At 44.1% G+C, this 12,359-nt stretch overlaps 1 protein-coding gene across 1 annotated transcript; it reads left to right on the top strand.

The window, feature by feature from the left end:
- The first annotated feature begins 3,254 nt into the window (after window positions 1-3,254).
- Window positions 3,255-6,206, top strand: RPL37A (ribosomal protein L37a). Its single transcript, XM_042827238.1, has 4 exons — window positions 3,255-3,335; window positions 3,784-3,912; window positions 4,863-4,945; window positions 6,036-6,206. The coding sequence occupies exons 1-4, from the start codon at window positions 3,333-3,335 to the stop codon at window positions 6,097-6,099; spliced, it is 279 nt and encodes a 92-aa protein (XP_042683172.1). The 5' UTR covers window positions 3,255-3,332; the 3' UTR covers window positions 6,100-6,206.
- Window positions 6,207-12,359: the final 6,153 nt, after the last annotated feature.

The raw sequence follows: 12,359 nt of genomic DNA, 5'->3' as shown, positions 1-12,359 counted from the left end.
CTTTCTAAAACACATGAGCTTTCAGAAGAGAATCACCCATGATATTTTGTGTAGAGGTGCATCAGCAGCTACTTCCACAAGGCATTCAGGCTGATTAAGACTTGTTATTCACTCCCTTACACCTCTGTACAGTTTACAGTGAGAATGTATAAGCAGGACTGTTGTTTGACATATTGAATAAACTGCGTGTTTTCAATTTGTAAGTCTCCATCCTGCTGCTAGTGCTCTGAGCTGCTGAGACCTGGAATCTTAGCATCAGTGCTATCTAAGCAAACCTACTCTTTTGTTCCTTTCAGGGATTTGTGACACAATCGTTATTCCTTGTGAATGATCTGAGTCTATTACACTGCACTGCTGGCTCAGCAAAAATTCTAGAGGCCATTTTTGCTGTGAGCTTGATGTAAAGGCAAATGACTCTATTGATTTTAACTGGTCTTTTCAGGCATCTCTGCATAGTTGTCTTTTCATGGTGTATGTTATTTCCAGTGCAGTGTAATATAATTCCAAATTCATATTTTTCCCACTTTTGGTCTTTAGTACTGGAAGACGCTTGGAAGTGGACTAGTGTTATGCAAATGTTCACTAGGGTGTACATGAGAAGATAAAATTCCAGAGGTGCCAGCTAACAACAGTTTATATCCATTATCTGTGGTGCAGGGTAGGGAAATAGCAAACTGAAGACTTACATTTAGCTCCTGGAAGGCAGGAGCTAATGTGCTGTGCAGGGAACACGCTTAGCTCTGTGCAGATACCAGACAGTGGCAAAAAACCCCTCTCTTCCGTGGTAGGCCTAAAGGAGGAAAAGGTTTGTGCTACAGGATCAGACTGATAATAACTAGGATATTTTTTTTCCTGTTTCAAAGGGTTTGATTATTCCATTTTCAGCAAGTGTCGTCATGGAAATGCCCTGCAGGCTGTTTGCAGTTGTGCTGGGTAGAGATTTGCTTTTCATTCATGACTAGAAACGGTGCTTTGATGTGTGTGTGCGAGTGAAGAAGTGTAGGACTGAAGATGGAGTGACTGCCCAACTGTGGGAAATGTTTTTTGTCTCTGGATTTGAGAGTAAAAGTTAAACATTATTTCTCTTACCCTGACAACTGGCCAGGAGACAAATACACACTTTAAAATGCTTTTAAATGGCTTCCTTCTTGAACATGGGAGTATTTAATCTGTTTCTAGAACACAATCTTTCCACTTGAAGAGAAGGTTGTTCTGAGTAAGGGGTGAGAAATGTTGCCATCTACCTACTGAAAAACAGATGGGAGGCATTATTTGTGTAACCATATTGTCATCTCCTATAGAAGTAATTCTCTTCTTTGTAAAGGTACAGCTACTTCAAAACAGTATTTTTTCTGAAATCTGATGAAAGTGCCCTTGGAGAATTCTGCTTCTCATAAACTCAATTTATCTAACTCATATACTGAATAGTCCCAGTTCTGTTAGAGGAATGCCAGATGTACTCTTTCTTTGTTAGGACCCATAAAATCTCAGCTGGATTGCTGCAGGATTAACTGAGGCTCTTCAAGTACGCTTGAGATTTGGTTTATCCATGCTAGATGAAAAAGGGAAGAAGAATCTTGAAGGAGAGTGCTTTTAGTCATTACATCAAGGGGTTAGAAAGACTGTGCATGCCTTAGCCCAGCTATACCATTAGTCTGTCATTAATAGGATGAGTGGTTGGGATGCTGCCAGCAGCCTTAGATGGGCTCTCCAAGGCTTGCTGCTGAGAAGTTGTACAAGATAGTGTGCAGGTTGCCAGTGAGATCTACCGGCAGGCTCAGGAACATGCAGTGCTTTGGGGACTCTTATATCTGCCCATCAAAGACACAACACACTGTAGGGTGGTTTTTTTTTTTTTTTTTTTTTTTTTTTTTTTTTTTTCCCCATTATCTAGATCTCAGTAAAGTGAATGGAACTTCCATTACAGAAAATGGAATGTGGCAAGTTCTGATACTTGTGATTTACTTGGGGCCTTCACCTTTGCCGTAGGATGTCTGTTAAGGTACTTTCCTCTTGTTTTCTGTATGTTCTGGGAGCTTTTTAAGGTCAGACTGTTTCCTACGTGATACAGCGCAGTAGGGCATCTTGATGCTGCCACAGTTCAAACAAAAAGTATGCTGATCAGCCTACTAGACAAGCAAGGGACACTTCTAGGACAACCATAATTATCACTGTGTGTGTCTGGATATGCTCAGACCTTTCAGACTCAAAATTGCAGATTATTTCTTCTGTACTGGAACTGAACTTGGAGCATTCTATTGAGGTCAGTGGTCTACCTTTCTGTACACCTCTGTTTGTCCTTTCACCTGTATTACAGATAGACTTTTCGAGGAAGGATGTCCAACCTGAAACAACGGGTACTTGAGCAATAAAAAGTAGTAATTTAATTGCTGTATTTTGAAGCTTGACAACCTGGGTTGTGCAGAATAGGCCGAGATGATAGCCAAGACAAGGCTCTGGGAGCTGTGCAAGCTTCTCTGCAGCCATCCGTCTTCTCAGACACCTGGAACCACGTTTATTTTGGCAGTGCTGGGACTGGCTGCAGTCTGAGGGAGCTGGGATTTGGCTGTTGACAGAGCTGCCTGGAGTAATGGTAGGTGAAGGATCTGACTGTATACTGCATTAAAGCAAATCTTAACTGTAGGCACAGACTGGAGAACAGTGATAGATCCTCTGTCCTGGATGCGTTGGCTGACAATTCACTCTTAACCAAAATAACCACAAAGCAGCAAGAGGAACTTTTTATTATTGTTTTTTAATAGGCTGGTATTGAAGATGTGTCCTGAGTCATCGTTATGATGAAGATCCGAAAAGGGCAAATGTATTCCTAGGATGCGTGGAATGATTTTGACTCAGCAGAGAGAGAGAGATACAAATACTGTTGCCTGGAGCCCCACTGAGCCCTCGTCTGTCCCACCATCAGCCCGAACCACACGCAGAATGGAGGAGTGCATGCATGGAGCCCCGCGGATCGCTCCTCCTGGTTTCTTTTGTGCCGTCCTTGCATGGAAGACCATCATCTGCACTCCCAGTAACGCCTGGTGCTGCTGCACATCGATTTTATCTGAATCGTGGTTGTAAAAAAATTTCCACTGCCTGTGCTGTGGATAATCCCGTTATTACGGGACGGTTTAACAACGGTGCCAGCTTTGGAGCACTTTTCCCGCAGAGGCGTGGGAGAGGGCCGCCGATCATAGAGTTCAGCACCTCCACGGGCAGACAAGCCCGCGGTGCGTCACATCCGGTCCCCGCTCACCAGCTTCCGGCGCGACAGCTCATACTGCGCCTGCGCACGGCAACTTCCTCTTTCTGTAGCGGCGCCGGGAAGGAAGATGGTGAGCAGAGCTGCAGCGCCGCGGCCTATCCGCCTCCATCCGCCCCAGAGGCACTAAGCAGAGGCTGCTGGGCATGGCGAGGGGGCGGCGGAGAGGGGAGGGAACGGGAGAGCTTACGTGCTCGACGGGAGGCCTGGGCGGAGGCCTTGTGTGGGATTCTCCTGGTAGGCCTCGTTCCTGTGCCGTCCTCGGAGGCTTGTGGGGGGAGTAGGAGTCCGGGCCCGGTTCGGAATGGGGCGGCCCTGGAGGGAAGGAGACATCTGTGCTCGGGTTTGGCTGTGTCAGAACGTGCTCCTCCTAGATAAGCGAAGAACACCGTGTATAAAGGCTGTGAGAAGCTTTGGTTGTCTGCAGCACCACTTCTGACTGCTGAGGCCCGTGTCAGGAGCTGCTGAGGAGGGTGTGATGGCGGTGAAGTTGCAGCCGGCTGTGTTTTGCTTCCTGACAGGCCAAGCGCACCAAGAAGGTGGGGATTGTGGGTAAATATGGAACCCGTTATGGTGCATCCCTAAGGAAAATGGTGAAGAAGATTGAAATCAGCCAACACGCCAAGTATACCTGCTCTTTCTGCGGCAAGGTGAGGCCTCTTGTTCCCTACGACAGTCCTTAAAAATCGCTTTGTCAATAGTGTTAGAAGTGCAATCTGTTACTTCAGGAGTTTTTCTACTGAGGAGACAATTAGTTTTGAGAAAACAGTTTGTTGTCACTGTCAGGATCCCTTGTAAAATAAGGAGGTTTGTTACACCTTTCAGGTGAACACTTCAGTAGTGAAAAATGATATTTTTTTCATTTAACAAATATATAGTGATTCTGGACTGTACGTTATTGATGTCTGATAAGAAAGCCTAACAATTTATACAACGTGCGTGTTATCCTGGTAATTAAGACATGACTGGAGCTTTGCTTTTCTCCCATATGGCATACCCAGGAGAGGGAGGGTTCTTGTTTTTCCCCTAGAGAACTTTTCATTGGTTGCTTATTTCTGTCTGTGTATGACATTACTCTGGATGGGATAGGATTACTAATAAGTGATGGTTTTATCTGATCATATATGTGATCGCAGTTCACTTAAATCTGTTTTTTGACAATCTTAAGAGGCCCAGCAGCTTGGTTTTTGTCCGGACTATCGATATCTGCAAAGTGGTATCTTTAATTGACTGGAAGCATAAATAGATATTTCATTAATCTAACATCCTTTACAGGTGAAATGAGAATGTCAGCAACTCCATTTAAGCAGTTGTCTAAGTCCAATGTAAGTATAGGCAAACCTGTTGTCATCTTTGTGAGATGATGAAGACTTCCTCAGGTGAAGGGATTTGAGCACCCTGCAGTTATTCTATAGATGCTGTTCAAGGCTCCCTGTTTCTAAGATTACTGCAATGTTCAGAGCCAACATATAGTAGCAGTGTTGTGTCATTCATCACACTGAGTGAGAGCATCAGTTGTTAGTACCAGTGTAAATCATTATTAGTTTTGTTTTGTTTTCCAAATGATTTTTTTTTTTTTTCTTTTCTACTTTTATTACAGACCAAAATGAAGAGGAAGGCTGTTGGTATCTGGCACTGTGGGTCCTGCATGAAGACAGTTGCTGGTGGTGCCTGGACTTACAAGTAAGGCCATGAAGTTCCTATCAGTGTTAATTTTCATACAGTTGAAACATAATAAAACTTCTTAAATGTTACTTAATTATAATCTGTTAACCATTAAGTAGGTTGGTCTCAAAATAAATGGTATAATTTTTGGTTCTTCTTTCAATTTCATTATTAACATTTGATTGGGGTGTAAAGTGTTTGCTACTGCATTTCATCCATTACATTCCTCCTTCTGTTTTTGGTGGGTCTCTCAAATTTTCTTATCTCTTCATTTTATTATGTAAGATTTATTCAAGTGATTACTTTACTGTTACAGAAATACAATCTCTGCATCTTTTCCCAAACTTGGAATAAATTAAACAGCTGCAAATGCAGAAACAAATATTTATTTCTAAGTTGTCTTTCTTGTGCCTCTGTTCTAGTAGCATTTCTTACTGGAGATGCAACCTATAGCTCTCCTGCACAAGTGTTGGAAGGAAAGGAGAAGAGATGATGGCTGGTCCATCCAGCCATTGTCAGAGTGGAATCAGCTCCATGGCTGACATAGCTTGTAACAAATGATGCCTCTGACCTGGGGAGTATTTATTCTTCCCTGATTCTGCTGACTGTAGAAAAAATCTTAGTTCTGGAAAGGTACTCTGATGTCTTTCTTTGAAGTGTAAGCAGCACCTTACTACAGTAGCCTTTTCCGTTGGGAGAAACAGATGTAATAGTTAAAAACAGGTTTGCTTAGAGCAATTTCTATGTTCTGTTTTTCTTTTAAAACCTGTGAATGATTATAATCCTTATTGTGATGGTGCTCTTGTATGTACCTACCCCTCTTTTTCTTTTAATTCCCCTTCATCCCTCCCATTATGTTAAAGCCACCATTACCCACACAGCTATTGCTAGGCATTGGCCTGTGCACTTGCATGACTGGCTAATTTGGGTGAGATGTTGATGTGAAGTTCTGTGCTTCTGTAGACAAAGGCATTGTTACAATGAAAATCAGAGGTTTAGCCTCCTGTTGACAATGCAATCAAGTGGTAGCTACTGAAAATTATTAGTGCTTGTTGGTGTGAGCTGTTCTGCTGCTGCAGTGTGCAAATGACTCTGCTTCTTCTTTCAGTACCACCTCTGCAGTGACGGTCAAATCTGCAATCAGAAGACTGAAAGAGTTGAAAGATCAGTAGATCTACATCCTGTTCTCCCTGTGAAACGTGTTTTTTTTTCTTTTCATCCACTGTTAAGATCTGTACCTTTAACAATAAAAGGTGATATGGAGTGGAGTCAGGTTAAACTTGTCTTTCTTGTACTGTATTTATGATATAACCATGGAGACATTAGCATTTCTATCCAGTAGTTGAAAAGCTTTTATTTCTAAGTTAAGCCATTAGAAAGCATTTTTTCTATTCCACTTGATTACGTACTCTGTTTCTGTTGCTTGAATGCACGGAGGTAAATGTGATGAAAACTTAAATAGCTTAAGAAGTCCAGCACAACTTGATGTGTCCTTTATTCCTGTGCCTTGAATAATATCACAGAGCAAGTATACTAGTGGAGAAATGGGCAAATGTGAGGGGAGAGGAGAGAGTATGTGAGACATTGCTCTGCCTGTTCATGTGCTGTAAGATTGAGAGACTGGCTCGGAGACACTGATTGAAATGGTAAAAGAGCAGCCGTCATCCTCTGCTGTCTGGTGCTGTTGATTTTCCAGAGCCAACTATACTGTTTTTTGTTGTGAGCAGGTCTCAAGATTAGCCCATGCAAATGCTGTCATTGGCATGCTTTTTCTGGTTCTGAGATCTGGCTCTCATGTGTGGGCTGGGGAACTTGAACATACATCCTAAATTGCAACATCTTCAGTTTGAGCCGATTCCAAGGACTGCCAATCTCAGAGTAAAAGCTGCTGTTTGAGTTAAAGATTGTTTGGAGGCAGTTATTACATTATCAGGTTGAAGATAGTGGAACGTTTTTTACAGTCAATTTGTCAGGTAAGATTTGATGTGGATTGGGATCACAGGTTTGTTTTTGGTCACTGCAACACTTTGCAGTTAGGTCAGAAAACACAGGTTGTGGGAAGAACCCTGATAATTGCTGGAAGAATGATAGTAAATAGATAACTGGTTACTTGCCCCAGCTTAAACTTGAAATTATTTGGGGCAGTGACAAACTATGACAATGTCATTAATGAACCTGATGTCTTTATTAAAAAGTTATGTTCAGAGCTGGACCTAAACAGTAGCCTGTTCTCAAGCTGTAGTTTGTGGCTTCATGGGAAGGACTTCGTTGGTAAAACACTTGTGTGCTTGGGGGAGGTTGTTGCCACCGCAGAGGCACCTTGGGGCCAGATGGAGCAGGCAGAGGGCTGGGAGCTTGGGAGCAGCTCCAGAGTTTCCTGGCAATGGGAAAAATGCCCTCCATGGTTTTTCAGCAAGGCTACAGAAGGTCTGAAACTCCGGCACTGCCAGCACGAGGTATTTCTACTGGAGCAAAACTTCGTGGAGATAGCAGTGATGTGGAAGGGGTGGAAGGGGTTCAGCTGTCAGAAGAAAGTCACTAGCGTGAGAAGGGCTGCTCGGTCCACGGAATAGCTGCTGCTCTCAGTTCTGTGCTGAGGTAGGAAGCACCGAGGGACGTAGTCGGTGTTTGTGCGGAGGCTGTAATTAAAGCCCAGGCTTCTGATTAAAGTCTGTCCAACCGACAAGAAGCAGTAGTCCATTAACAAGCACGGAGGATACGTCTACGCTACCTCCATCCCCAGGGCGATTACACTGACATCTTATCCAGGGTGCTTCCACCTGCCGCGGGGCGGAGATAAAAGTGGGGGGGAACCTCGCGGCGGTGCTGCGGCCGGCCGGCGGGGGGCGCTGTCGCGCTGCTGCTGGGGGCGCCCGCGTTCCTTCAGGAGGCAAGGAGCGGGGTGAAGGGTTGTGGGCCGTTGTCGCGAATTTCTCTACCAGCTCCGTCAGAACGCTCCGTATATCTGAGGAGATCTTCTTGTATCCCTCGTGACTTAAATGCGGTGTGAATTCAGCTCGTGCGCTTTCGTGCGTAAGACCGAGGCTGCCTGTTACTCCTGGGCTCTTTAGGTCTCTTTCCCCGTGCTGTTCCCAGGTGATTCAGGAACAAGAGGGACCGATGCATTGAGTGATGCTCCTGGGGCAGATGCACCCTCTCTAACCGTCTGAATTCACGTACTGTTCCAGCTTACAGCTGCTGCTCATATCACCTGGATGGTCCCAGCTCCCTTTGGGGACACAAAGCATCACTGAGAGCTCATGGCACAAATGGACACCAAGTAGACAGGCAGAGACTCTCGACAGGATAAGAGGTAATGGCCTTAAGTTGCACCAGGGATGGTTCAGGTTAGATATTAGGAATAACTTCTCAGAAAGAGTGGTGAAGCATTGGCACAGGCTGCCCAGGGAATGCTGGAGTCACCATACCTGAAAGTGTTCAAGAACTGTGCAGATGTGGCACTGAGGACATAGTTGGTGGGGATGGATTGAGGTTGGACTAGATGATCTTGGTGAATCTTAATGATTCCACAATTCCCAGCTATACAGCATGTCTCACAACTTTTGGAAAAATGATTCCTCAAAGGATGCTACAAAGTGAAACAGCAAGAAACTGTGTGCTTCCAGTTTCTTAGGGTAGTAGGGAACCACAGGCTTGAAACCAGCCCTAGTGCTTTGCAAGTAGGCAGCTGCCATCAGTAACATATTCTTGTTCTGCTTATTTGATCCTTAGCAGATGTCTTCTGAGGCATGAAGTGTGGCGGAGTTGTGGATATGCCTCAGGTGCCCTTATTAGATGCCTGGATGCATTTTGAAAATGGCTGCTTAGAAAATGTCTAATTGCTATTCCACATATTCAAAGTGTTGTTGTTGGTTGTTTTTTTTTTTTTGGTTGTTTTTTTTTTTCTCTTGACAAGGCTCTGGCATGCCTTGGATTGCTAAATATACTTTCCTCTTGCAAATTCTTGGCAGGAAACCGTGTACGGAATCACGCCAGGCAGTCTCTTCAAATGTTAACAAGCTCATCGGTGTGGCTTTCCCAGTGCAGAGTTTGTGCCCTTTCTTTTTCTTCTTTTTTATTAAACATCCCCCCCCCAGAGAAAAACACAACACAACCCTTATCCTTTCTGTGCAGTGCTGCTCCAAGCACGTGAATTGTGGCAGCTCTGCAGGAAAGGATTTCTCTAAGACACTTGTTTGGTGCTCGACAGCCTGGTGTCACTGCTCTGCTCAGCCTCCTGGGACTCCTGTGAGTTGCAGGTCTGGATTTTGGGATGCGTTTGAAAAACTGAATCAATTTCCTCTCATCCCTTTCCCTTTGTTCTCTGTTTTTAGCAATCTGAACTGTATCTTTGCATGGTAATAGTAGATTTAATGTCTTACTTTCAATAACGTTTTAGCAAATGAATCAGCTTGCACGCTCCCTTTTTATTTCTCACAGTGCTGCTGCAGAAACAGTGTTTGAACCAGTGCCTGTACAAATGCACAGAGCATCAGACGTGGGCTGAGTAGCTTCCTCTGCCTAGGCAAAGGGCAGGGCAATGCCACTCTCGCATCTCAAACTACAAAAGCAAAGAAAGGGAAAAACCAGCACAGCATCACCCTAACCTCAACATCTCCCCAGAAGAAATGATTGGAACTGCACTCCTCTGCAGGTCTGCTGCAGTGTGTGCTATCACAGCTGTTCATTCCCCCTGTAGCAGCAGAGAGAGAGTTGGCCTGGGTTTTTTATTTTTGTGCAATTGCATGCATGCTATTGCTAGGTTACACCAGCTAAGGCTTTGGGTTGTGCATTTGAAATGTGAATTCTGTAAAAGATTCCCTTTGCTTTGCTTGGCCTCCAACATCCTCTTCTGGCCTGTAGGCATCCTACAGATGTACTTTGGGGAGTGTGTTTCTGTTCGGATTGGGGATGTCAGGTACCCTCATGTTCAGAGTCCTACCTGCAGTTCACAGCAAAGCTGTCTAAGGCAATGCACAGAAGCTGCCGCAGAGCAGACTGAGTTGTGAGGCCACCAAGTTTGTGTTTGTCCCACAATGGCCTGGCTTGTGAAGAGAGTGGAAAACCAGGAGCAGATCCTGATGCAGAAGACGTATTTGAGATGATGGAAGAGTGGTCCAGGGTGGGAGAAGATTCTGCCCTTTTCTACTTATGTGCTGCTCAGAGCTTTGTGACTTCAATCCATTTCTGCAATGTGGGTCTGTCAGTCTGGAGAGCAGGGAACTCGTGGATCATGCCCTTTGCAGATCACGTGGCTCTCTTGATAATGATGACTTCTCTTTTTTTTTTTTTTAATTTTTTTGCCAAAATGGAATATTTTCAGCCTTGAGTTACTGGGCTTTTCTGAAGAGATCTCTGTCTGCACCTAAGTGGCTATTTACTTACGACCCATGAATTTGGTTTCAGGAATTTGCTCTGTGATCCACCTCCCTTTCTTTGATTGAGTCTAATATTATAAGAGAAAAAGGGTTTCTCCCTGACACAAATGTCCTTCAAGTCACTGCTTTGTTCTCCCCTTCAGGCAATTCTGGAACTGCTCCAGTGCTTTGAAAGCATGAAGAGAGGACCTGACTCCTCCAAATAAATATTATTTCACGGGAGATGCTAAGGGTGAACAAAGAAGGCTGTTGGCTCTATTGCTGAATAAAGTTACTCTGAGTCGCCACTTACTATTGGGCCTCATCTTTGAGGGGATAAGATTAGACACAGACCAAGATTGTCTCTGATGTCCTGATATTCACCAGAGGCATGGGTGCAAAATGAAATGCAAGATGTTCTGTCTAAGCATCAGGAAGCATTTTGTTACCATGCAGGAAACAGAGCACTGGCACAGGCTGTCCAGAAAGGCTGTGAAGTGCTTGGAGACCTCCCTGGATATCTTCAAAATCTGTCTGGGTACAGCCCTGGGCACTCTGCTGTGTGCATCTCTGCTTGAGCTGGTGTTGGATTCAGAGGTCCCTTCCAACTTCAGTCATTCTCTGATTCTGTGAGGCCAAACTGATTGCCTGAAGATTGCATCCTGGTCTCTAACAACTATACCCGTTTCCATTCAAGCTGTTGGATGTGTAACTGTTTTAACTGTAATGGATTGAATTTGGGATAAAAAGGAACAATTAAAATCTTAAATGCAGAGCAGACCCAAGTCGTGAAAGGGAGGAAGGGAAACAAATAAATAAGCCAGACATTTAAAAAAAATGATTTTAACCTTAGCCTGCTGAAGCTGTAATGTTCTTTGTGCATGGAGAATAAGAAGGAAAAAAAAATGCAACTTTGCATAGGCAGAGGTGTTTATTCCACTGTGGATCTGCCCTGACAAAAATGTTGCATATGTCTTCATAGTCCTTATGAATCTCGGGTGAAAATTGTGCTGGTACCTATCAAAAGGAAGTAGAAAATGAGATAGAGGAAAGTGTTAGACCATCAGGGAGCTATGGAAGCACAAAGAAAGCGAGTTGTGACGTGAGTCATCAGCTACGTGACTGTTGTCAAGCACACTGGCCTGGATTATTATGGAAGACATGCTAAGCAGCTTAAGATGATGGAGGCTTTTACAATGTGGACTTAGGCAACAGTAAGTCATTTTACATTGTTCACTTGGAGACTCCAAGGCGTTAGACATGGTAGTAGTGCTGCCAGTTGAGTTACTTGTCACTTTATTTCTAAAGGATTGACCTAAGTGGTCAGAGTTTGTAAGTGGGGATCAGGCTATTTCATCTGGTCAACGTACCTTCCTCCCCTTTCCCAATACTCCTATTTTTTCCTGTGTTCCCAACTTATTTGCACTCTCCTGGAGCATGTGAGGTCCTTGAAGCAGGAAACATCTTCTTTGGCTCTGTGGAGAACTGAGCACAGAGGAACTACCTGCTTCTATTTACCTCTGTTGTTCACCTGCAAGATGGAGATCACCTAAGACTTCGAGAATATGTTCCCTGCCATAACTGCAGGAAGAGGGTACATTTGTCAAAGGGAGAACTTGCCATCACTTGCACAGAAGGGGGTTATGTGGAAGTGAAAGAGACTCTGGCTTGTGGTCTTGCTCTAAATCAGCTGCATTTTTAACATTCAGAAGCCAACAAAGATGAAAGACTCCTGGTCAACCTCTCCACTCCCTTGGAAGAAAAAAAAAAATACAAAGACTTGATAAATATTTTGCATTAATACATTCCATTTGTCTTATAAAACAGAGTTTGCCAACTACCAAAGCAGGGAAAATATTTTACATAACTCTGAGCGCAGCGTCTAATAGGTTGCTATGAGCCCGGTTTGAACAACTCTTTCCACAACCCAGAATGTGAAGGAATGCTAAGCTTCACCCAGGCTACGACCAGTCTTGCTTTGTGTGTGTGTGCTTTTCTGCTGTCTGGTTGATTTTATTGCAGTGGAAGTGTCGTGCTGGCTGCCTTCTGGTGGGTGGTATCCAGCAGGTGAGTGG

This window comes from Centrocercus urophasianus, unplaced genomic scaffold, assembly GCF_019232065.1.
Source record: "Centrocercus urophasianus isolate 14NV4802_14NV808 unplaced genomic scaffold, USGS_Curo_1.0 seq_28, whole genome shotgun sequence".
Lineage (NCBI taxonomy): Eukaryota > Metazoa > Chordata > Aves > Galliformes > Phasianidae > Centrocercus > Centrocercus urophasianus.
This window is presented reverse-complemented; position numbering and strand designations above follow the sequence as displayed.

What these genes read in the sequence shown, in the direction of transcription:
- RPL37A (XM_042827238.1), top strand. An exon ending in CCTGCTCTTTCTGCGGCAAG is followed by an intron (nt 3,913 to 4,862) that starts GTGAGGCCTCTT and finishes CTTTTATTACAG; the next exon opens with ACCAAAATGAAGAGGAAGGC. An exon ending in GGTGGTGCCTGGACTTACAA is followed by an intron (nt 4,946 to 6,035) that starts GTAAGGCCATGA and finishes TTCTTCTTTCAG; the next exon opens with TACCACCTCTGCAGTGACGG.